This window comes from Dermacentor silvarum, chromosome 1 (genome assembly GCF_013339745.2).
Source record: "Dermacentor silvarum isolate Dsil-2018 chromosome 1, BIME_Dsil_1.4, whole genome shotgun sequence".
In the NCBI taxonomy this organism is placed as follows: Eukaryota; Metazoa; Arthropoda; class Arachnida; order Ixodida; family Ixodidae; genus Dermacentor; species Dermacentor silvarum.
The window spans coordinates 14,121,232-14,147,610 of record NC_051154.1 but is presented as its reverse complement, the minus strand read 5'-3'; the positions used below and the strand labels follow the sequence as shown (position 1 = coordinate 14,147,610).

The following is a 26,379-nucleotide window of genomic DNA, read 5'->3' as shown; positions in this document are numbered from 1 at the left end:
TCTACTGACGGTCGGGAGCAAGTTTGTTAGTCAGTGGGTGGAGGTAGTGGTCCGATAATCCTTGCTCTACCGACACATTATGAGAAGAAAATTTTCGGGCACAAGATAAAGAACACAAAGTGAGATCCTTGCTCGCGTGTCGGCGTTTGTACGACTTGGATTAAGTCATGAGTAAGCATAATGTCAAAAATAGGACCAGAATGCTGGCTACTCATAAAAAAACCTGAAGATCCCACTTGACAGTTCGTAAGCTAAAATCAGTCGACTATAATAACATTAGATTTATGGTATCGGGTGAAGCGTGCTGCAAATTTGTTCAGGAAGTCAATTAAGTGGGGCGGCAGGAGGCCTGCAAGCAGCATACAGCATTATTATATGACCACAGCAGTTTTATGCCCGAAAATTCGCACTCGGTAACACTTTCCCGTAAAACAGCAATTATTTTATTATTTAAGAGGGCTCCTCTAGTAGATTTGTCTTTTCTAAACACCTCTAAGTGGTATCACTTACGTCTTCATGCAGCCAGGTCTCATAAAACCGATATGAGGGTCGTGTTGTAACTACAGTTCTTTAAACGTCTGTAGACTCGTTGATTAAGTATGCGATTTTTTACTTCTTGGTTGTGTTATGTGTACAAATACCCACCGCTTTATGTTCCCCGTATTTAGTTTGTCTACGTTTATTTTAAATCAGCGTTACTTCTTTTCCTTGGTCCTTTTCAGCCTTTGCAATTTACCATAGATTCTTGCGCTTATGTAGCGCTGACTGAGAGTAGTCGTTTTGAAAGTACTTGCATGTATACCGTGTGTTCTTGCGAAGCCTATCAAAAAATTTTGAGGATCACCTGTGAGAGAAAGCACATTTCTAGTCCTTAAGCTGGATTACTCAGTCAAAAGGCCGGACATTACTTACACGAGAAATACAAATGCATAATTGGCTAATTAACAAGAGTTCACTAATTAACAACAATTTACGGTAAATACTGCAGTTTAAGAATTGTAGCCGGAGAGTTCGCAAGGCTACAGTTCTAATTCGCAAGGCTCCTTTAAACGAATTCTGAGGATGAAAACTGGGGCGGTATTCTGTAAGAGTCTACCGAGTGGACTGTCCATTTCGGCTGTCGCTGATTGGCTACTGCTTGACGTGCAGGAAGGAGACTAGCTGGCACCTTCCTGCACATCAAGCAGCAGCCAATAAGCGACAGCCGAAATGGACAGTCCACTAGGTAGACTCTTACAGAATACCGCCCCTGTTTTGAGATACCAATTCTCAAAGTTTGCGGCGAAATACATTACCGTTCCAGTTATCTTCGTGCTTCAATGCATAAAACGGCGTCTTTTTTATGTGGAACACGCATTTTTACCCCACATTTGGCGGTGCATATCTCGAAATTGGTGTTGTCCTCTAATTGATTCCAAGTAGATAGGCTTTGTAATGGCGCCGGCTACATTTCGTAAATTGTGATATGCGCCGATTTAGATAAAGCTTAATTGGTGAAATTTTCATAATTAGTCAATTACCAGCTCAAGAACGAGAATTGTACTATCTGCCACAGTACATTTCTAAAATTCTTGCGAGCCTTCGCAAGAACACCCAGTATTAGAAGACCCTTTGAATATACAAGGCCTCCCGAGGTATATTAACCTACATGGGTTACTGCTGCTCAACACTTACAAGCTTCTGCTAATGTTTGCGCAATATGAATGAATGCCGAGTGATATTCACTTACGTTGGTCATCTTTGTATTGATTCCAGAACTGCAAAACAGAAAACAAAACAAAAAGTCATAATTAGGAAGCACTGTTTTATCTTCGCGCATTTGCGAACCGGTGAGCTTTCACAAATGGCTTGCGGTTTCCGTTTGCTATGTCGTTTACAGTCTTTTACTGCGTAGCTGTATATGGCTAATTTCCAGCGGATCGATATCCGTAGACCAAAAACCGTGGGCCGATCCCGAAGATAGTACAATACCGGGCTGACCCGCAGCGGAGGTGAAGCAGGCTTCAAGCACTCCGCCAACTTGCAAAAATAAGTTTAATATCTTGGGTCCAAATACAGCCCGTATCAGATATTAAGCTGATAAGAACAGATACTACACTTTGACTCGCGTCGTCCATGTCTACGTTCGCACCATACACGTGAACGCCATCCCGCGTATTCAAACTATAGTGCCTACCAATCTGAGTGTCTTCTGTCTCCTGGCGTCATGCTCTACGTAGGCTCCTTTCCTCAGTTCTGCTCTGACGGCGAAATGGGTAGGCCGCGTGTTGTACGGTCTGAAGAAGAACAGCGCGCCTACCAAGAACGACGGCGTGATCAGAAAAGGGAATGGGGGCGGCGGCGGCGGAAAGATACCACCGACTATGAGCGGGCCGCGGACTCCAAGCGTAAGCGTGCTGCCCGCCAGGACCGCGAGGCGGAAAGAAATGCGAACCGTCCATGTGGCCCCGATCCCGCAAACTTGGAACGTTTCACCGGAGCAACGGTCAATCCCCATATACACAGCTTCGCTGGTCATTCACCTTCACAGAGTGGAATGGCACTGAAGTTTTTCTTTAGATAAGTGCACCAAATGTTTGAAATTGCCTGTGATAGCTATCGCAATTTTAGCTTTGCAGTGAGGCTGGGATTGCTTTCGAGAGAAATCACAATGTCTAATTTGATAATTAATTAAAAGAATATTTGCTTCAACACTGTGGCGTTATCGTTTGCTGACGACCTAAAGCTGTTCAGAAAGGTTGAAAGCGTGCCTGTCTGTTGCATGCCTGACTGTCGAGCAGTGGTGCGTGGCAAATGAACTTCAAGTGAGCATGAAGAAGACTTCAATGATGTCTCTCACTATTTTTCTGGCGATAAAGCACGGCGGGTGTATCGTGTACAGAACCTTGGTGTCGAGATCGAGTGCAGTTTGAATTTTCGCTTACATGTGTAACACGTTATTATTCTAGCACCAGGAGTGCTCAGTGTGATTTCACACCATAAAAATAACAAAAAAAAAGTTCGCAGATTTCACCGTGTTCTGGTTCGCTACTACGGCATCATCCAGTTTCGTCTTGAGTTTGCACCGGGGCGTTTCATTTACTCTTTAGATTAACAACTTCATTTAAAACGTACAAAATTTTATTCTTATTGATTGTATATGACAGGTATAACTGGCGCCGGTGGTTTTACAGCTGCATGCAGTTGTATTTTGACAGATCTCGGACTGGCGTATTTGTCCGATTGGAGGCTTGGGCGCCACATAAGCTTTTTAAAAACGCCGAGTTGTGCACGGGTACGCTGGACTTTGATGCACCTTTGCCATCGCTGCGTTTTCGTGTTCCGTGTGGCAAAACTCGCAGGTGTATACACACATTCTATCCGAATTTTTGAGCTGCTTGTACGATCACGCAATTGTAAAAAACTTTTACTACTACTACTACTACTACTACTACTACTACTACTACTACTACTACTACTACTACTACTACTACTACTACTACTACTACTACTAATAATAATAATAATAATAATAATAATAATAATAATAATAATAATAATAATAATAATAATAACAACACCAATAATCAATCAGTTATGCTTATTTAACGTACCCAGGAACAACCGTAAGGTCTGAGTGCTGGCGCACGCATTCATTAAAAACAAAAACAAAACAGAAAACGCCACGAGAATATAATTAAAAAACAATAAATATGAAGAACAATTGTGAAAAGAGTGTACCTACAACAAAGCGCAAGGTAAATACAAAAGTAAAAGGAGGAGACAGGCAGTTGGACAATGCATGAAACTGTGACACAACAAGGCAACGCTTGGAAAAGAACGATGACAGCGAGTTTTGAAAACTATCAAGTTCAATAAAATAAGCGTTATAAAGACTCTGTAGTTTTTGAACAGTTGAGTGTTGGTGATGACAGGCAGGAACATGAAAATGTCTATGTTCTCTGGTGATCTTGCGCGGAATCTTGAATAATAATAATAATAATAATAATAATAATAATAATAATAATAATAATAATAATAATAATAATAATAATAATAATAATAATAATAATAATAATAATAATAATAATAATAATAATAATAATAATAATAATAATGATCATCATCATCATCAAATGTTTATTATAATGCCCAGGAAGAGCTGCGGAGCCTTCGTACTGGTGCACTTAATAAGTAATACGTGAGAGAAAATGTACACAGAAGACAAATTTGGTACACGTGAGGTCGAGAAACAGATAGGGAAACAGAAAACGAGGATACGGGTGTAAAAGGGAGTTAATTATACAACATGATTATCTAGTTAAACCTAAAACACAGGAAATGAACTATGAAATATGTTAATACGGGCAGAATACTTATTACATGTTTTTTGGAGTCGAGCTATAGGACAGTCTTAAATGCCACAAGGCCGCGCAGAAAACGCGGAATGCTGCCTGGTATGCTTTTGCTGCACGGAAAGTCGCACATGATCAAGAAGCATCGGACAATGTATAATGCCATGGACCACCTTACAGAGGAACGGAAGAACTGATTTAATACATCTTGATTTTAGCGGTGTAAGTTCAGGTATGTTTGTGTGGGCTGGACATATGGTCACCAGAACGGCAAAAGCGGTGCTTGAAAATAGATATCACTTTATTCTGGACGCGTTCAATGAAGATAGAATTAGATGTGCACGTTCCACACCAAACTATAGCGGCATACTGCGGTAGTTGAAGGCGCACAGTAGAATACAATTTCAGAAAGGCAACAGGGAAGTGGAAGTCGTGGGATATACGACGAACAATTCCAAGAGCGCGAAGGACACGTTGTTTCGCATATATGGCGTGTGAAGAGAAGCTTGGAGTTTTGTCGAAATATACACCCAGATCTTTTATTTCATCGAACCTGGGCAGTGGAGCATCCCGAAGGGTTTATGGAAATTGCACATAGTGTGTTTTAATACGATATCTTTAGAAGCATTTAAGAGTTGCTTATTTTTTCAGCATCAGTTTGAGAGCGAAAAAATGTATTTTTGGAGGTCGGTGCAGTAGTGAACACTGTTGACAGTGTTAAGTAGCTTTAGGTCGTCAAAATATATAAGGAATGAAGAGTGATGAATTGCTGACGAAACGTCATTTATGTACAGTAGGAAGAGAAGAGGGCCAAGAACAGATCCTCGAGGAACTCCGCTAGTGACCTCATACATTACAGAACTCTGTCCATTAATGCCAACGAAGCACGATCTATTACTTAGGTAATTAGATACCAGGGCAGTGACGGAAGAAGGTATGTTCATCTGCGTGGGCTTTGTAATGAGGAGCACGTACCAAACTACATCAAATGCTTTACTTAGGTCAAAGTAATGAGCGTCTAATGGGCCCCTACCATGTACCACACTAGAAGAATGGGTCATAAATGTGACCACGTTCGTTGCTGTGGAGCGCCCCGATAAAAAAGCCACGTTGTTCATCTATTAAAATGCGCTTAGCACTAACAGAAAGCAGGGAATGTAAAAATTCGGCAGAGACACTTTAGACTGTTTATGTGTGGGAATGCGGAAGCATTATAGTTCCTTTGGTGAAACCTTTAGTCAGCCAGATGGCTGCGACGTGACGTGTGCAATCACGCACGCGCTAGGCACACGTTTAGTCAGCCAGAACCTTGGAGCCACCGTGGCGTTGGGGAAGCGTGCTCGTCTTGCACCCCGGAGGGCCGGGCTCGATTGGCATCAATTCAGTGCCGGATTAAGGCGGGGGCTCTGGGGACTGCAGCCCCGGGCCCCCAACTTTCAGGGGCCCCGCTCGACCGTTTGAAAAAAAAAAAAAAAGAAAGTTCCTTAGCTGGCTTGCTGCCCATGTTGTCATCGAAAACCGACGGCCGGAGCAACTTCTTGACAGCCGGAGCGTTCCTTTCGGCGAAAGCCTCGAGCTGGGCTTCGGTCTTTTCGGTACAGGGCGTTTCGGCGAAACATAACTCTGAGCATGGCACCAAAACAACGTAAGATATGCCTTTACCGTACAAACAATTCTAAATTGTGTAAGGAACAAAAAATTGTCGAAGTTTCACCTGAAAGGCGAAGCATCAATTGCGATAGCAAATTAGTAGAGAGCTATACGGAGTAAAGATAGTAGTTTTATCAGCTGTATAAACTTGGACATGCAGCAGCACCAGCAACGCGCAGAACTGTTGTCGACGCCGTCGGCGTTTTGCCAGCGTTCGCACCGAACGCGCGCGGCGTTGGTGACTGTTGCCGGTGCCTCTGGGGGCGGCTCGGAGGTTTTCGACGAGATCACACTGGGACACTCGTTGAGCAGCGTCGGAAATCTTACCCACCTTCTAGCCTCACAACGTTTTTATATAAATACGCATTTGGTGCCGCAGCTAGACGTCGCCTCCCCTCCCTCCCTCCTGTCCCCGCACGGCCTTTCGCGCGACGGAAGAAGTGGCGTTTACTCTCTATATACGGTGATTGTAAAGGATGAAAGAGATGCCTGATTCTGCAGCCTTTCAGGGAGCACGGCGCAGAACACGCGTTTGCTCTCCGACGTGCGTTCGCTGCCCGTGAAAGCGCGCGTCCCTCGCGCCCTTTCACTCGCCCATACAGCGTCCGGAGCGCGGCGACGATTTCTTCGCCGTTGACGTCATACGGAACCTCACGGCGACGGCGACGGCGACGCCGACGGCAGAAATCGGCTTTGGAGTGTCCATATAATTGCTATCGCAATAATAAAGCTTCAGATTACAATGTCTAACAGTAGCAACAAGCAGTATAATCACTTGCAGACGCGACAGAATCGCCAGAAGGACGTGCACGTCAGATAATAACGGTTAAATAACAATAGAAATCACGGCAAGAAATTAGTTAAGATTGTGTATATTTTATTATGTATATGGCAGATTATGTATATTTTATCACTAATCAGCGAACGTAACACGTGGGCTTCTAGAAATTCAGCGTCTTAAACCAGTCGTCATAATCGTCATCGTCGTCATTAGGGCCCCAATGATGCAGTTAGCCCCGGGCCCCGAAATTTCTTAATCCGGCACTGCATCGATCTGTCTCCTCTGGCCATGCTTTCAAAACGAAGTGAGTCGCGTGCCAAACTTCCTTTTCCCGCCTCGTCCAGGTTTCCTGCTCTAAACCAACAGATAACGCCTGCTGTATGTAATTCAGTGGTGGCCGAATACATCCAGCGAGAAACTTCATGCTCGGTACCAAAACTCGGGAAGAAAAAAATCTTTCTGGTACGTTGCCTGTAGGCAACACTCGTCTATGAAGGGTTATTGGAATAGCGCGTGATTTTGGACGGCTTCTTTAAATGTCGTAAACACCTTACACCTATGGCCTACCCCATTCTTGGGCCACTATAGGTATGTGCTACTGGGTATGTGGCCATTCTTGACCAGTCCCCGAGAATGTGCCACTGTAACGCAAGCCTTAAATAAATTCACACGTATGTCGTACTTATCTCTTCATACACCTCTCCTCACCAGTCTTTCCCTCGACAGACATCAAGCATCACCCTCGTGACGTCGCTGCGTGGACGTTACAAGGTGTGCATCCTCCTGACTTGGTGTTTGCAAGTTGCCGTAGCTTGTGAACAGTGTGTAGTGGATGAACGCAAACAGGGCATGAAAATAAAGTTGTGATCTGTGCTGTACGTGAGAACTGCTTATGAGCATTGCACGAGAGATACGATAAAACATACACAACTGTTCGCATCGCATTGATTTAATTACCCGCTTCACATATATTTCAATATCTTGCGTTGGGGGATCTGCATAACTTCTTTCTTACTTATTTTCCCATCTTCGTCGTTGTACTGTAGTGCTGATAGCTTACTTTCCAACTTGTCCATAGTTTGCCAAGCCTGTCATCCATTTTTTGTTACATAAACTGATTTTGTTCGCAGAATATTGCTCGCTCTATTACTGAAAACACGAAGAGTATGAAGGAGCACAACACATATGAGTTCGAGCAACCTCATCGACACCGTCGATTGCTAGGAAGGTATACCAGTGATTCTCATGATCTACACCCAAAAATAACGCTTGATACCGAATGTGGATGTCGTTAACTCTCAAAATTTTTCTTGGAATTCGCAGCTCTATTTCAAAGCTCACCTTGGCGGTTCGATTTGTTCTGAGTACATGCAAATCAGCATCTGAAAGCAACGAATGTTATAGGGACTCCATTTGGCCACCACCGTTCTGTTAGCATGCTGACAATCCGAATGCAGGAAGTACAGCGATCGTAGTGAGAAATCTCATCTCGTCCTATTTCTATGCGTCTCACGTCGCTACGTCGACGTTCTTTGCGCGAAACGGAAGAGATGAGATTGCACCGTGCCTGCTCAAGATCAGAGACCTAATGCATGCGTACGGTACTCGGCGTACGTACAACAAGAACAGTTAATTAGCGTTGCCCCGATAACGGTTCTTAGGAAGCCTTAAATGCCGGGGGAACCTGCTGCGCGGACGGAATCTCAATCACGGATGGGTGTGCGTGGTCCTCTCGACGGGGAATGCGCGCTATTTGGCTCCGTGCCACTGCGGCCGCAAACGCGGCTTATGCATGTAGCAGGTATACGTATAGAACCACCATCTGTGTCAGTGGCAATGATTCCCATGTCGCTCACTTTCCCGGGACACCTGTAATTAAGCCGGAATATAATTGTTATACGTCAAGCGATTTGCAACTGGATCTGCACTAAAAAAAGCGACCTCCCCTAACTAAGTATGAAATCAGAGTCACTAAATGCGTGCGATGCTACAGTGCTGCGAGTACTGGGTGTCCCGCCAGCCAATGAGCAAAAAAATTCAGCTGTGTGTACGTCGCCGAGGAATAAGAACTCGCCCGTGGTTTGCCGATAATCCTTACGTGAATCTTCTATTCAACCCGTGGTGCATGGGAGCATTAGTGGCGACTAATAGGCGAGACATGGAGCCAGTTCTCGTTATCAAAACCTCTGCTGTACGTACCCCAGTTAGCGCTCAGGCTCGAACGTTACGGGTATAGTATATGTCTGGGGCTACCTCGCTACACCTCTATACGTGGGCATACCTTTGTAAAAACCGCTTCGACCATACATCAGACATGGAACTCGCCACTAGCACTACCCCTCGGCAAACATGTGCAATTCACGACCGGAATGCCCCCACACGAGAACAGTTAGTGCGAAAAGGCACTTACTGACATCTGACCACGCGCCGAATCGCACGTCATAGGTGCCACACTGGGTGCTATACTAAGACCAATTGTTTGCATTTTAATCGTTGGCCAGTCAAAGAGATCTGTGCGTGGGAGAGTTGTGCGTGTAAGCGACTAGCCGGGCTTGCAGGCACGTGCTGTCGCGCAAGAGTTCTGGGATGTCTAAAAGTTCAGATCTGTGGTCGATCGCTCGGAAAGGGCAGTCCTCTCCGCCGCCCTTTCCCCCCGATGGCGGGTGCAGACGAGGAGTGCTAATAACGTAAAGCTATTCCAAACTGTTTCTATTTCATTTGTGCAATCAGCCCTCCACGATTGGTCAAATGTTTTTCAGGCTACCCTCGCTTCGTCTGTCTGTCACGCAACTTCACAAAAACCGCGAAAACTCCCCATCTGGTATGACGTGTTCACACTGATTATGCATCATTAGACCGAACAAAAGAAAAATAATTACAGTATTTATGATTTCACACCTTGTTCACCATTAGCCCTTCGCTATTGGTCAAAAGTTTTCGGGATGCGCCCACTTCACTTTTCAGCCACGTGACGCCTCGTGATGCCACAAAACCGCGAAAACTCACCACGTCAAATTGACGTGCACGCATTAAGGACGCATTAATATGTCGAGAAAAACTATAAGCACATCGGTCTGCCAGAACGTATAAGACATCGGTCTGCCAACTCTTCTTCTTTGAGGATCCGCTTTGAGGATTGTTAACCTTCCGTTGCACGCCGCCGCGATTTTTTATCAGCCACAACAATCTAAGCAAGGGGACGCAGGCTAATCCCAGACGCTGGCACCAACCTCCTCGTCCGGTTAACTACTTTCACTGCTCTGCCCCTTCAAAACCTTCTCCACTTCTGTGTGCTCCTCGCCTTTTGTCCGCCAATTAGATAAGAGAAATCTGTCGTAGGCAATCCTATGCGCTTCGAAAACAAACAAAGGTGACCTATAAACGAGGAGATCGTTTGATTGGGCGCTTCAAGCATGCAACCTTGCGGGTCACCGACCGATGCTTGCGTCGGCGGTTACATAAATTTTTTGTCTGGCGATTGGAGTAAAAACATATTGGAATTGTTTTACGTTATAGGGCCGTGGTTGACGGCTCTGTTATCTACGCAATTACGCAATGAAACAACGGCAACCAATATACGTCTTCAAGCGCATGATTCCTTTGATAAGGCGAATAGCCTTCCAGAAGCGTTCGGCTGTTCGCTTACACTGACAATCATCGCCAGTGGTTTCAGCACCATTTTTATTAATATGAGTTGTGCTTTTTGTAATTATGATACATTTAGATAGTTTATGCATTACACGGTTTTATATAGTTGTGTGCAGTCTCATTGTGTTGTGTGTAGATACCGGGTGTTCAAAATTAAGATTTACGGAATTTTTAAAGATCGCCTGTGGCAGGTGGCATGATTCTTATCGTTGAGCTGGGTGATTCAAAGAGGCGGACATTAGTAGCATGAGAAATAGAAACATATATTCAACCAATTAACATAAATTGACTACTGAACTTCTCAGTTAATGAATTTACGACACATATTGCAATTTACGAATTGTAGCCGGTGAGCTTGCAAGACGCATCCACTTGAAATTAATTGTTTCGAGATACTATTTCACAAAGTGTGGGACGAAATTCATGGGCGTTCCAGTTACTTTTGTGCTTCAATGCATAAAAGAGCGTTTTGTTAAAAAGGTACGTGAAACAACATGCATTTATACGGCGAGTTTGATGGCGCATATCTCCAAACTGGTGTCATTCTGGAAAGTCATTCCAAGTGGGTACAGCTGACAAGCTCACCGGCTACAATTCGTAAATTGCAATATTTGTCGTAAAGTAATTAACTAAGAAGTTCATTAGTGAATTTTTGTTAATTAGTTGGATATGTGTTTCGATTTCTCGTGCTATTAATGTCCGCCACATCGAATAACCCAGCACTATCCACACCGCGCCGCGTTTGTGCAGGTATAGCTGTTGGCAAGGCGGAAACGGTAACGGTAGAGTGGTAACGCAGGGGGGGGGGGGGGGGGGGGGGGGGGGGGGCGTTTGACAAGTGCTCAGCGAAGGCCAGTCGTGCAGTCATCGCCTCGGTTGACTAAAAGAACATATACTAAATACACTTTGAGAGGGCTACACTGTAGTATGCCGGCACTAGTATACTATTGTTTCCGTTGCGTATATATATATATATATATATATATATATATAATATATTGTGTGTGTGTGTGTGTGTGTGTGTGTGTGTGTGTGTGTGTGTGTGTGTGTGTGTGTGTGTGTGTGTGTGTGTGTGTGTGTGTGTGTGTGTGTGTGTGTGTGTGTGTGTGTGTGTGTGTGTGTGTGTGTGTGTGTGTGTGTGTGTGTGTGTGTGTGTGTGTGAATGATGGTTTCACAATGTTGTGAGGTGGTGCAGCTTAATCAGTGCTTGATACAAGTGGAGGCGCTGAGTATGGCTGTTACTCGGAACGTGCTCGGCAACGGCAATTTCTTCCTTGACGCCGGGAAATCAGCTTTGTCGGCTGTGACGATGAGGCACGCGCGGCGGCCGCTCGCGTCAGACACCTGTTGCATCACAAAGTGGGACTGCGGCGTCGCACGGCCGTTTCCAGGAATCGCACTGTTTATTAACTTCCAGTCACGTTGGGCGATTATCAACTTGACCTCTCAACGTTCGCTTTGCACGTACCTCTAACTGCGAGCAGTGAACCTTCCGCAGTAAAGTTTACGTTTCCATTCATCAGTAATAACTGAAGCGATCGACGTTGCTGCGGCATCAAAACGGATGTTTCGATAATGACACCAAAACTGAAATAGTTCGAGTTTTCTTTTTTTTTTCTGAGAGCTTTTCTTTTTAATAGGAGTATGTGATAAAGCTGCATTACTTGACACGGGAGGTGGTGCACTCAGAAGATCGTTTGCTGACCGAAATTCACAGCTGGCAGCGGTAAACATTGCAAGTTGTGCGACGATCGTCAATAAGAGCTCAGATGTAAGTTCAGTAATTGAATTGATTATTCTTACATTTTAAGCCACATTCTGCATTTGTGACTTGCCACGTGTACGACGCGCAGATACCGGTCCTCTTGCGTAAAAGCTTTTGGGATATCGTCTGGCAAATGCAATATGGCTCACCAACATCTAAAGCGCACCACGAAAGAAAGGTTGAGGCCATCAGGAATCGTTGTTTGGAAAGTGGTAGCCAGTGGATGCGGCATACCCCCCACCCCCTACTATCAACTTATCGCAAAATTAACCAGACTTGGTAAATAAATCAATATCTAATTCCCCCTAAACCATGCTAACGGCACCCAGCTCCGCGGGAATGTTGCTGGGATTGGCATTTCAGGGCGGTGATGGATGTAGCGTAATTTGGAGCCCCCGATCGATGTTGTTGACCGGGATAACGGTCACAAATAGGGCCGAGATAACGTAACTATTTTATTCCGATTACTTTCTTTTCCGTGCTTATTCAGTCGTACGAGCAGTGCTCCGTTTGCGTTATGAGCAGCATCGGCCGGTCGGGAGTGGCTGATGATAAGAAATGAATACAACGGAGCGAAAGGCATCCTAGCTCGTATACTAATTGTACCACGGTCCGTATTTCGCACAAGCACTGCTTCATTAAGACGGACGATGACAGCAATTCTCTTAGGCCAGATTACTACAGGACGTGACCTCAACGGTACAACACTATCTAGAAGGCTCTTTCAAGCCTAAAGGGATAGATAGATACACACACACGCGCCACACACACACACACACACATACACACACACCACACACACACAACACACACACACACACACCACACACACAACCATCACACACACACACACACACACACACACACACACACCACACACACACACACACACACACACACACACACACACACACACACACACACACACACACACACACACACACACACACACACACACACACACACACCAACACACACCACACCACACACACGCGCGCACACGCACAAAGCACGAGGAAAAAAACTGCGAATAAACAATTCAGTTACAACAGACACGGGGATTGGCTTAAACGGTATGCCGCATTGTCTCGAAGGTGTGCTATTAAGTTTCGCAGAATATAATTTGGTAACTGACGTAAATACAATTTGGGGTTCCTCATGTTGCACTGGAACGCTGGGCTACGGGCATGACGCACTCCGGCGATATGAGAATTCCTAGATGCTCGGATGGTTAATACAGAGTCGTATTTGGAGCTATATGTGTTTAATAACGCGGTAAACGCGGCGCCAATTGCTCGGAAGTCCCGGTCGCTCGGTCGGCGGCATCGGCGTCAGTCTGGCTATAACATCGTGTCGTTTTCAATGCTGCTATAGCGTCTGCCTCGGACTGAACTTTCCTACGGCACGGCGCTAGCGTTCTTGAAAGCATCGACCTGGCGTTCGAATCAATCAGCGCAGCTCCTGTCCACCCTACTTCTCATTCCTCCTCCGAACAAGTGGCGGTGCTCTTCCTCACACTGCTCACTCTCCTGCTCCCAACGCCGAGGTGAGGGAGGGGTGTTTCCGACATTCCTCAATCGCGAGGCACCGCTACTCCTCCTGTGGAATGCCTCCATTTTAAATTAAGACATGTAATTTAATGATAAAGAAAATGATTTAGTGGGGAGTCAAACAAGCATCCCAGAAGATACGAGTGCGCTTTCGCTACGTTATCAAGACCAACAGATGTTGATGGTGTGTCTGTGTGTACAGGTGACTTAGTCACGTGGTAATCGCGTCACGTGGCCAAATTGGTTGTATATGAAAATTATGTCGATTTTATGCGTCACACGACACGGCACGTGACTTCTGTCAGTCAATAGACTCGTTGTTACGGCTCACGCGGTGCTTGTAGTGGATATGGTTTGTAAATGGGCGTTTCAGCTAAAGCGCATTTATTCGTTTCGAACGCAGCCTTACTATAGTAACATTCTCGCTTCGCCTCCTTGCCCATCACCTGCTGCTACTGCTTTCTATTTGTGACCATATTATACACTGTCTAACAATATAGTAACTGGAAACCGACCGAACACGCTAAGGTAGACCACGGCATGCGAAACTCGCGAACTCGTAGGTTGTTAGTAGAAGGCAGCACATATTTTACCCTTGTTACGCGCTTCTGTCAATTTCTTTGAGCATGGTGTCATGGTATAGATCATGGCCATATTGTGTTAGAGCTGTGGGTTGCGGAGAGAAGCAAGTGACGTTGACATGTGCTCTTTTGTTTGAGTGGTCGTCTCCGCAGCTGTCGTGGCACCGCCCAGTGTGGAAGCGGCGTCAGCATTGTGTGAAAGTGGCTGTGTGCAAGCGTACTGTATATCGAACACATCAGCTGCTGCCACATTTTGCTTTGATCTGTTTCGGCGGAGAGTTCTGCGCTATCCTGACACGTCATACTTTGCTGGTGGCCCCAGCGAAAAGAAGCAAGTTGTAACCAAATGAATTAGCACAGGCCATCAGCCTGACTTTGCCCTTCCCAATCATAAGACGTGACTCCTGTCACCTGTAACATCACTTAGGTAAATGCTAGCGCAAAAAAAAAAGGGGGGGGGGGGGAGGTGATGCCTTATCTTAAAATGTTGCTGATGGTACGGTTTGGTACATGAACTCTATTCACCACGGAAAACGGTCATTAGTGCTCAAGTCAAACGAAGGCATGCCCTTTTACTTGTGATATCATAGTCATACTTAGATTTTGCACTGGTTTTCGAAGCCTCTTGTATGAAGCCATTTTCTGTGTCGTATGTAGCTGCGAGATGTGTAATCACGCTAAATTTTACTTGCGATAACAAATTACTTGGTGTTCACACTGGTTCGTGTCAAATTTTCTGAAACCTCTTGCGTGCCATGTCTAATCATGCAAAACATGCAATATGGGCCCATATTCCTATCGTATACAAGAAAATTTTATAGTTTTTGGACTACAAGGTAGAGAAAGGTGGATTTCAAATACAAGGTGCGTCGTTTTAGCGCGTTAGGGCGCCGTAAAATAAGGATAGCAGACGTGGCGATATAGGATACGTTCGCGGAGGGGGTGGGTAGAGAGAGGAGGTAGCGCACGGATGCAGAGTGCGCAGCATGTGTAAGGCCGGAAAAGGTTGTAGCTGCGCGTTCACTGCAGGTGCAAAAGTTTATAGCGGAAGTTTCCGCAATTGGCTTTCCGCCACTGCGGTGTGCATGAGGCAGCTGGTGCCGGTGACATCAGCGCCACAGCCGCTGTGTGCGTTGGCCCCTTTCACTGACGTCATGACTAGCGCAAGCTATCGCAGTGCAGAATGCGGGGGATCTTTTCATGCTCTGAGTGAACTGCTGTCCTTGTCTGCGCGTTTCAGTGAGGGTAACCCTGCGGTCGCTCTGCGTGGCAGACTGGTGTCGAATTCTTCGTCGGTTCGCGTCGTTTGTAGTGTGCGGTCAGCGCGCCGCAGCGCGGCCTGAGCACGCAGTATCTGTTTAACAGCGCTTGTGCGTTGTTACGGTGGAGGTTTTCATGTTCTGAGTGACATTTCTGCTCTATTTATGCACCTGGTACTGATGCATTCATTGACCATTTTACTCGTTCTTTCGTTACTGACAGCAGAAGCTCAGGCGGCCCTGCCAAGACTAACGCTTTGGCTCTTCAAGAAAGAGGTACTTCATTGATAAAAAATGGACAATATGACTTCTCCAGGCTTCCAAGGAAAATTAACTAATTATGAACAAAGAGGATATAAATATACCAAAGTGAGGAATGAAAGGAAGGGAGGTTGCCTTAGTATCGCATTTTCGCCTAAATATAGAAGGAAAAACACACTGCGAGCCTTAGCCCAGTGCATTCAACACAGTCGCATTTTGAGTAATTACCAGGACGGAATAAAACGAGAGAAGAGAGAAAAAAGAAAAGCGCGACCGGCATTTTCGTTTTCGCGCACGATCTATTCTCATACGATGATGACACCGTCTTACGCTTACTTTTTTTTTTTTGTGCGCCCAATACGCGTGGTGGGTGTCTTGACCCACTGTTGAGCCATTAGTGGCCAAAAGACAAGCAAGTGTGCAGACATGAGCGCACAGACATGAATCAAAAGCAATGCGACACGCGGTACGTTTTCTGCTGACGTTATCACGCTCCAAACTCTGAATCGCACTATGGGTCCCAATTTTTAATTAGTAATGCCTGAAGTACCTCACTCGGAAAATATCGTGCATTCTTCCGTCTCGTTGTTTACGCGCCAGAAAAGAATCTTGAAGTGGAAGTATATCAGGATAACTGTCACAGAATAGTCAGCTCCAATTGGATTTACAGTAACTGCCGAATGTTTGCCTGTCGCTGACGAATGAAGCTCCAAGGCGTATCAGCCATCGGTGCGCCCGGGTTATTCCGTTCGTAACAACTGTTGGACAATTATAATAGCGGGCGATGTTTTAAAAGACGGCTCTTAGTAAAGAAAGTATCTTGCACCACCGCTAGTACTGTGCTTCCACCCTAGTGTTACGTAGCCCACCTCAAACATTCATTAAACCAAAACGATTAACCGCCACTTAATTGGATTACTTTTCTTCTTATCGTCCGGCGGCCACCGGGCTCGCCGCATCTGTTCCGCACGTGTACGGATTTGGGAAAATGACTGCGCTTGGCTGCTACTAGCGGTCGCAGTTGTTCAAACTGCAACCTGTTTTAGGCGTTCACCCCACGCAGCTTGGCACAGGGGTACAGATGTTGCCGGAAGTGTTTCTGTTCCTGCTGCTAGAAGTGATGTCACACCAAGGTGAGTGGCCAAGCAAATTTTGTAAATGACGGTTTCGTTGATGTGATTGACCAAATGGGCTCACGCTCAATGACCTGTTTGGAAAGTAAACACCGGCGTAGGTATGACAATTTCAGCTGTGTTGCTAACCTCAAAAATGTTTTTGTTTTTTGCTTCCTTGCTTTTTTTTTTGTTTTCACAAAAGTCAGCAGTAGGGAGGGGCCGGTCTTCTATGTACTTTGTCCTGTACAGCACATTCTATTTTGCCTACCTCCATCCACTCAGCTTAAGCGCATTTCTTTCCTTTTTTTAATTGTGGGGAATTATACTCTGCGTAGGGGCATACTCTATTGCAGTGCAGAAGCGAATGTATAAATATTAAACAGACATTTGCCACACTTGTCCGTGCGATATAACATTAATTACTTTCCTCTCGAGTACCTACGAGACAACCCCTTGGTTTTTCGTTGGACAAGATTTTAAGGCACAGATTCCTGCTGAAGGCAACCGGGCGAAACGTCCGCCTGTGACACAGCGCCAGGAATTTTCATTACGTCATCGACTACATTGTTGCATCAAGACTTGACCTTCGCCCCAGCTCTTGATGTTTTCTTTTCTTTCCCCTTTAACCTGTGCAGGGTGGCATACCGGGTTCACTCCTAGTTTACTTCGATCACCGCCTTTCTCTTATCGTTTTCTCTGTCTCCCTTCATATCGATTGCACTGTACCTTCGAAAAAAGAATAATCTACAGTTCAATTGAAACTAGAATGGACACTCGAAACATGACAATCTCAGGCAGCGGCTCCCTGACCTACTCTAATACCTTACAAATCACCTAAAAGTTTGTGCCTGATTTGCTTGCGACGGCAGCCCTTTAACGTTCCAGTGAACGTCTTTTCTTCATTTGTAACTTTAGAATACAAGAATATCCAGAAAATCTGAGTAAAATGTTTAGCCCTAAAACAAGAAGAAACCTTAAATTTGGCGAAGTTTGGATTATTTTTAAATATTTGTTTTTGGCAAACTTGTTCTGCATTCACGCACGTTGATGATGAGCGTTTTCAGCGAATAATCGCAACTCAAGTTAATCAAAATTTATGCATGCCCTCTGCACAAGGTTGTTGCTATGATTGGCGACTCTCAGCAAGTCTTCATCATCATCATCCTATATTTATCTTCACTGCAACACGAAGGCCTCTCCCTGTGATCTCCAATTACCCCTGTCTTGTGCTAGCTGATTACAACTTGCGCCTGCAAATTTCTTAACTTCATCACCCCACCTAGTTTTCCGCCGTCCTCGACTGCGCTTCCCTTCATTTGGTATTCATTCTGTAACTCTAATGGTCCGCCGCTTATCCATCCTACGCATTACATGCATGGCCTGCCCAGATGCATTTCTTCCGCTTAATGTCAACTAGAATATTGGTTATCCCCGTTTGTTCTCTGATCCAAACCGCTCTCTTCCTGTCTCTTAACGTTACTAGTAAGATTTTTCGTTCCATCGCTCTTTGTGCTGTCCTTAATTTGTTCTCGAGTTTCTTTGTTAACTTCCAAGTTTCTGCCGCATATGTTAGCACCGGTAGAATGCAATGAATTGTACACTTTTCTTTTCAACGACAGTGGTAAGCTTCCAGTCAGGATTTGGCAATGCCTGCCGTATGCACTCCAACCCAAGTTTATTCTTCTGTAAATTTCCTCCTCATGATCGGAGTCCCCTGTGAGTAATTGACCTAGATAAACGTACTCCTTTACAGACTCTAGAGGCTAACTGGCGATATTGAGTTCTTGTTCTCTTGCGAGGCTATTGAACACTATCTTTGTCTTCTGAATATTTATCTTCAACCCAATCTTTACACTTTCTCGATCAAGGTCCTCAATCATTTGCTGTAATTCGTCTTCATTCTTGCTGAATAGGACAATGTCATCTGCAAACCGAAGGTTGCTGAGATATTCGCCGTTGATACTCACTCCTACATGCCTTCCCAGTCTAAGAGCTTGAATACTTCTTCTAAGCATGCAGTGAATAGCATTGGAGAGATTGCACCTTGCGTTGTGGCAAGGTCTTACTTCCACCTAAAGTAAAGCCTGTCGAGGAACGAGCAGTTCCTCGACAATTAAGGTATTTTCGGCGAACGATTGCTGGATGAAAGTGCTCAAGCGGGAATGAGCGTACGAGCGAGTAAATGAGAAAATTGGTGTGTATGAGTGTTTGTGACGTGCGCGCCTGCGTGCGAGCGTGCGCATGCGCATTGGAGGTCCTGACACTGTTTTGGTTGTTTTTCGCTGTGGAGCAACACAACAATGCTGACCTTTGTGAGAAGATCAAGCTCTGGAGCAGGGGCTTTGTTTAGTCGGCCCTGTCACTTCAAGTATTCTATCGCCCCTTTGTGCTGCAGGCCGAGATGAACACCATGGCAGCTTCGCTTTGTTTCTCCAAGCCCACAAGTCACCAGTGCGAACAAAAGTGACTTCTCTGTTTTCTCACCCAGCCATGAGCGTAGTCATCCTGAGGAGGAACGCTAGGTTCGCTAACCCCCTACTCCAAGAATGCTTTATTTCATGGGCAAGGCGACAAGCTGGCGGTTAATTGACATTGGTGGCAATGAGTGTGAATGCGTGTGCGCGCGAGACACCAAATACTGATCAGAGTCCAAACCAGTGCCGCATGACACTTGCGATAAGTAACGCAATAGTTTGAGGCAGAAAAAAAAAAAGAAAAAAAAAAAGAGAAATGGTGACACTTCGAAATGCCATCAGACAATGCGCTAACCAGTCCCCACTTAAACTCCTCACCAAAGATTTTAATTCGCATGCGAAAGCGCGAAGCTGTCGAAGGTTAAGCGCAGCACTAATGGCGCAAAGATAAAACTTGAGGCACAGAGCGTTCGTATAATTACGACACGACGGATCATAGAATGCCACTATTACGCACTAGGTTCGTCCCTTCTCTTGACTGTCTGACCATGCGGGAAAAGGCAACCGCTGGCTCGCTTGGACAGACACACTCATTATAATATGTGGACCGTCGATCAAGAGGGCTTGGTCGCCTTTACCTCCGCTTCTTTCTGTCTTCCGTCACGTATTGTCGGTTGATCATATTCGAGGGTGGAACTCCTCTGGCGTTCTGGTCTACCGCGCCCTTTGTTGCGCAACAGCACTCGCGGCGGCCGAGCGGCCACACTTCCCGCAAGCTTGTTTTTGCTAAGTTGCTTATTCCCACTATGGCCCGTCTTCGTCCGTTCAATCCGTTTGGACTGTACCATGCGCTCTGTTTAGCTATAGTCTGTATCAACCAGCACAAGTTAGCGCTCATTTAAAATTTATTAATAGCAGATCGTGTGCTCTTTTACAGTGTAAGACCAAAGTGAATAAGAAAAATAAAGGATTATGGCATCTGCGCGGCAATGAAACATTCTCGAGAGCTTGGTGCGTACGTATAATGAATGGCACTGTACCGCTTTCCTCATCCGCACTTAGCGCTTGACAGGTAAATAAAAGCGATCCCCATCGATGTGTTCCTTTTTTTTACGACCGGAAAGTTCAACTATTTTTACATTGTAATTGTTGTCACTTACATCAGATGTCAATACACTTTGACACTCATCCAAGTTATGGAAACGGCCTATATCCGATACCTCATATAAGCACCGAACGTTTCTTGTTGCTTCATTCGTAGTTTATTCAAGAATTTAATATACAGTAGTCTTTAAGATATTCGGATTATGGCTGCTGAGATTTTTGACTCATGCATTGGTCAAGGAACACTGACTTCTGTTATCTACTGGTCACATGAAATACCCGCCAAATCAACCAGGAATAATTCGCTTTTCCTAGAGCCTTTCATCCGAGTAAATGCGTTTCTTTTTGAAGCTTCACCCCACATATCAGCCAGCATGTAGTATTTCCAACGGTAAATGCTTTCGCTGCATGATATTCGCAGAAAAAAAAATCTGATAATCTGGAGCCGAATTCCCAAAGCGCTTCGTTCGTAAGTGCTCTTTGCCATTGGCCATTTGCCAATGATATGTCCAGCATCAGGATTGGCTGAAATTTTCTCTTAAGAAACAATTCTAGCATAAGAGCTCTTTGTAAGCCGAGCTCAGAGCCTGCACGGATTCTGAACCGAGTATTTCGCATCGAAGTGCGCATCGTAGGTCACATGATTAACTATACTGCTTCTTTTCTTCTTTCTGCGGTTCTACGTGCCAAAACCAGTTCTGATTATGAGGCACGCTAACTATACTAAAACGACGATATCAGTCGGAAAGGAAAGTGAAAACTGCGACTAAGAGAATGGTTATATCTAAAACTGGTGGAAATCCTTAGGGCATATTCACTCTGGAGAACACATTTCCCACAGAATGTGTTGGTCACTCTGTGTTACCGAACATCCCGTTCACAATGCACACACCACGTAGGCAACTGCTGCGATGTTGCCCAGTGTGACAGCCTCGGCCACAAAATTCATAACAGCGCTGGACCACACGTGTGGCCGAGTTCTTTTATTTCCATCGCACACCTTATGATGCCTCGTTTGGATTATTGTGCTTTATTGTGGGGTGTGGCATATTTCATGGCACGTGCCACGAAGACGTAAAAGCACCTTTAATTTCATCATGGTGCATGTAGCGTACATTGCTAATTTTTCAAACGCTAATGAGGGCGGTCGCATGCTGAATCGCGCCGCAGTCACATCTCTGCATATACGTTAGCGCGGCGAACTGTGCGAACGCTACATTTGCGATTGTCTTCAAGAAGCATGGTATACATCGCCCGATAAGGAAGGCGGTATGATATCGATTATAAAGGAATATCTCTTCACGTGGGTCGTCATCCGCTGCCATCATTCGATGAAAAAGACTACGCTAGCTAACGCGTTTGGGCCTATCGGTGAAAGGTTTGTGCTCTGTTCTCAATACAAAAGTATGAGGCACGTGAAGCCATATGAACAGGCGATACCGCTTGCTTACTGTTAGCACGGCACACGGGGGGTTACCTTATAGGATCCGACAAGTTGCTGATTGCCGTGATCTCACTCTCTTGCTTCCATAGCAAAGCCGTCGCGTGGTTATTTTCAGGTGACAAGAACTAGGGAGAACGATGAAATAGCCGCAGAGAGTGTTGGCCATGTGGCTGTTTGGGCTTGTTGGTATATGGCACAGTAGTGAATTGTAGCGCAGATATACACAGCGACATCAAAGAGGAGACGACCGACGAGCGCTATTACAGCGCTCGTCTGTCGTCTCGTCTTTGTTGTCGTTGTGTATATCTGCGCTACAATTCACCACTTGTCCAACACGCATTTTGTTATTTTATTTTTGTTATGACATGTCTGTTGGGCAACAATTGACACACTGTTGTTCGGCGCTCGTTGAGAACATGTTTCCGAAGATTGCTAGTAGTCCATTGTGGACAGGGCCGCCGGCAGCCCATTTAACGTGCAGTTGCGGACAGTATATCAGCGAAATTGCTGCCCATTGTTAATAGGCCCACGGTATCTGCGTCATTCGATAGTAAATTGCTTCAATGGATCTTTTTAGGCAACTGAAATAGTAGCGAAAGGAGCTGTACTTTCCATGTCCTCTTTATTTTGTCCGAGTGCAACAAATATTGTAACATCGTGTTTGTATGTTATAACATAAAATTCTGATAATCATACATATAAATGTATCACATAAAATACTTTTATGTTATGTTATAGCATAAAAACACACTATAGTGTGGCGGCAAGTAAATGGGTAAGTATTTGATATGAAGCCGTAAAAAAACTGCGGCCACAGGGCATAAAGCACGAGGCCCCACACAGTTAGGGTTGTATGCAAACGCGTCTTTACGCTTCTACGCGGAGCCACCTATGTGAAAATACTGTACCTCTCTCAGATACCCAGTAGTCATAGATAGCCAATGGTATGCATAACAGATAGGCTGTAGATATTCTCCAAAGCTATTCGTTCGTAACTGTTTGCCATTTGGCGGCCGCCTTCGCTAATAGCATGTCCAGCGTTACGACTGCATGGCTCGATTCTGCTCTTGCAAATAGTCTTAACGTGTAAAAACTTTTCTGTGAATGCTGGCCCTGTTGGGCGCAGTTTTGCTTAGCATTGTGACGCAACCTTTAGTCATAAAACAGGACGAAAAAGAAGCATGAATGACGGCCTAAGGTGCTGCTACCATCATGAGCACCGCATAGACCACCTACAAGTCCAGCCATTGCTGTAGGCTTTTTCTCAGTGAAACTACAGGGGTTTCCCTCGCCAGCGCGAACAGCGTATCGGAGCGAGCAATGTTTCGCAGGCCACGAGCAAAGAGTGAGCGAAGCCGCCGGCACAAAACCATCCCACGGCGTTTCAGCACATTTCTTGGCAACTGCAAAAGGCTAGGGGCCTCTGAATTGCGGTGTAATGTGGTGTAATCCAGTGCGTGCCCTTGATTTCGCAGTCATTGTTGGTCTTCGCCGTAACGAACCAGTCCAGAGACTCTTGATTTCTAGCCTTGATTTCCGTGCTGGCCGTGAGTTCTTTGTGTGCGTATGTCGTTTCGATTCATGCCTGCTTTCGCTGGCCGCGCAGGCTTCCGGCCGCCCATTTTCATCGGCATCGAACAGTGGAGAGCTTCAGTTCCGTGCACGGCATGCGAGTGGACATAAGCATGCCGTCGATGAATCGAATTACTGCGTTCGTCTTTAAGACCCGCTGCGTTGTGCGGAGCTTTTTATTTAGTACGGCCTGTCTCCACTGGGCCCTTGGACTTGGTGTATGTTAGATGGTGCGTACGTTATTATGCTATGGATTTATTCATTAGAACGGAGCAAACTTAGAATGTACGAGTACAGCAGGTGGGCTCCTTTACTTCTCAGGATGACAGGCATCTTGAACATGCGAGGCTTCCTCTGAATTTGTCTGCTGTCAGGAAAGCGAAGTTGCGTGAAGTGATTGAATATATATATATATATATATATATATATATATATATATATATATATATATATATATGGGTGTGTGTGTGTGGGGGGGGGGGGCGAGTTGGTGTTCAAACGTGGGGTTTTTTCAGTCGTCTTGTGGTACTAACGTGATTGCATGTTTCCACACCAGTTGTCTACATGAGGGCCAATCAGCAGCGCGAACACCGCCTTTCCGTGACGTCATGATAGTGACCTTGGCCCCTCGATTGGTGGGCTTGCTCGCAGTGATACGGTGGGTTCTTATCATATTTCTGTCTCACGCCGTTGATTATGATTCATTTGTCTTCTCGGATAGCGTACACATTAGCAGAAAGAATTTATCTTAGACTCGTCACCGGATGGTTGCTTCGATGCTGCCGGTATGACACGGAACATCGTTAAACAAGCGTCCAGAAAGCTCAAAATGTTAAAGGTTTGATTGCATCAGCGAAAAATGACCCCGTGCTAATATTTCAGGCAGACTATGTGTTAATATTTCAACCAATTAAGCTTGGCTGCATGAGCGAAAAATAACAGTGTGCTATCATTTGAGCTAGCTCTTCCACGTGGAATATTTTGCGTGTTTATCAGCGGTCAATGTGTTCACTGCGCAGCAGACGACGTGAACACAACGAAGCTTCTCTCAAAGATATATAAATGTTAACTAATGGTGCTAAAGGCACTGGGCCTTCTGCACCATAAAGAGTTGTCATATCGCACAAACAGTTCTAAAGCAGACGAGGACGAAGTAAGGTACACAGGCGAGCACTGTTCAGGAAGTTAGGGTAAATTAAGTATAGAGCCAGACGTGCATGAAATAAAGCGCAGAAGCAGGTAAACTTGGCCTTTGTGAACGTTCATATTGGAAAGACAACCAGAAAGCAGAAGAGGCGCTCGCGTGTGTCACCATTGGCAGGTTTTTTTGGGCGGCAGAGCAGAACACATTCACAGGCGCATCGAATAAAAGGAAATGCATCGCATGAATGCGCATGACTGGCTGAGTCTCGTGATGGTTGCACGTGCTGCGAAGGGACAGTGCCAATGCGCTTTCGCTTGGTTGGGCGAGTCAAAAACAGCTGCGTCAGCGACAAGCGCTGCAGAACGTTGTACTTGTCGAGGTTAATGCACCGCATTTGGCCAACACTGCCTGAGATTAATTTGATAATCATAAGTAAACACAATGTTTGTAAAGTTTATTTGGTTGTGGCTTATGTAGGCTGTAATCGCTAATCGCCGTTGATAATGAGCTCTACAAAGATGAAATAGCAAGAGCTAGCTACTGGATTGAAGAAACATTTATCTAATCAATTAGTCGCATGAGTTTTTGAGCTGTAAAAACTGCACAGTAATGCGAAACCCACAAGATGGTGAGAGAGAACGATGGTAATGACAGCGATAATGTAGCGTGAGATAGTATGGACGGCTATCGTGTTGTCCGCGAAAATAGTTTGGAAATTGTAAAATGGAAAATGGTAAAAAAAATTGCCCGAGGCACTTAAGATTGCTTACGTGCGCGAATGCGAAATCATTATACCGTTTGTCGACCTCGGAACGTCATGAACGCTCATGAACGCACACACTAGGCACACTTTTAGTAAGCCATAACCGTGAAACCGCCGTGGCACTGGGGAAGCTTGATCGTCTCGTACCCCGGAGGTGCGGGTTCTATTACCACCTAGACCGAAATGTACCAAATCTTCTTTTCAAAGCCATTAATTAACTTTGTTTACAGGAAACCTCCCTGAGCAATGTGACGCCAATACGAGCATTTTTTTACGCGTTTTTACTCTTTGTGGCGTCTGCCATTTTTGGTACCATCCTTCGGTCACGCCGACGGATTTTCGCGTAATGGGGCATATAACGCTCTTTCGCATTAATAAGAGCACCACAAAAATGGGCGCGCACACTGGAGGAAACTTGCATCTGTCATATCCTGTCAGGCAGTCATTGTATATGCCCTAAAATAGTGCTGAAACTGGTTTGAAGCCGTGCAGTTAAACGGTTGCCCTTTGCGGAATTTTCGCATTCCGTTTTTCTGGTCGATATGGCTGAGCAGCATTTGGCTTTCGCGCCATTCTTTCTTTTATAGAGCGCAGCTCCTAGGCGCCCGTTCCTGCGGCGAGTGTCGGCGTCCTCGGCGTAAACGAACGAACGAGCAGAGCAAAGGATGAAAGAGCGAACGCGGAGCGCAGCGGGGATGAAAGACGGTGATAGTGAAGAGAGTGCGAGGAGGAAAGCGGAGGAGGATGGTATGGCGAAAGGGTGAGAACAAAAGCATGGTGCCGAGCAAGACGGGCTCTGCGGCTACAATGGCTACGGGATGACGCCAGAGTAGCACGCGTCGTCTGTTCACCGATGACGCCACCGATACCATATATGGAAACAAAGCGCTCCATGAGCAAAAGTCTGTCTGCAGCGGCTGCTGTGAATCGCGCCCACGCGTCACCCACGCGCTGCCTCTCACGATCTACTGATTAGCTAGGAAGTCGCGCCACA

At 45.5% G+C, this 26,379-nt stretch overlaps 1 protein-coding gene and 1 pseudogene across 2 annotated transcripts in view; both read right to left on the bottom strand.

Annotated features, from left to right (window-relative positions):
* LOC119457096 (coagulation factor IX-like) overlaps positions 1 to 26,379 on the bottom strand; it is a 131,769-nt gene that overhangs the window by 94,726 nt on the left and 10,664 nt on the right. The window contains exon 2 of one of the 2 annotated variants that reach the window (XM_049665106.1): positions 1,730 to 1,757. The exons of the other annotated variant lie outside the window; for it this stretch is intronic. Coding sequence (XP_049521063.1) covers positions 1,730 to 1,757 — 28 coding nt within the window. The remainder of the gene's footprint in view (positions 1 to 1,729; positions 1,758 to 26,379) is intronic. 2 annotated transcript variants of the gene reach the window in all.
* Positions 1,938 to 2,149, bottom strand: LOC119437778 (U2 spliceosomal RNA; annotated as a pseudogene).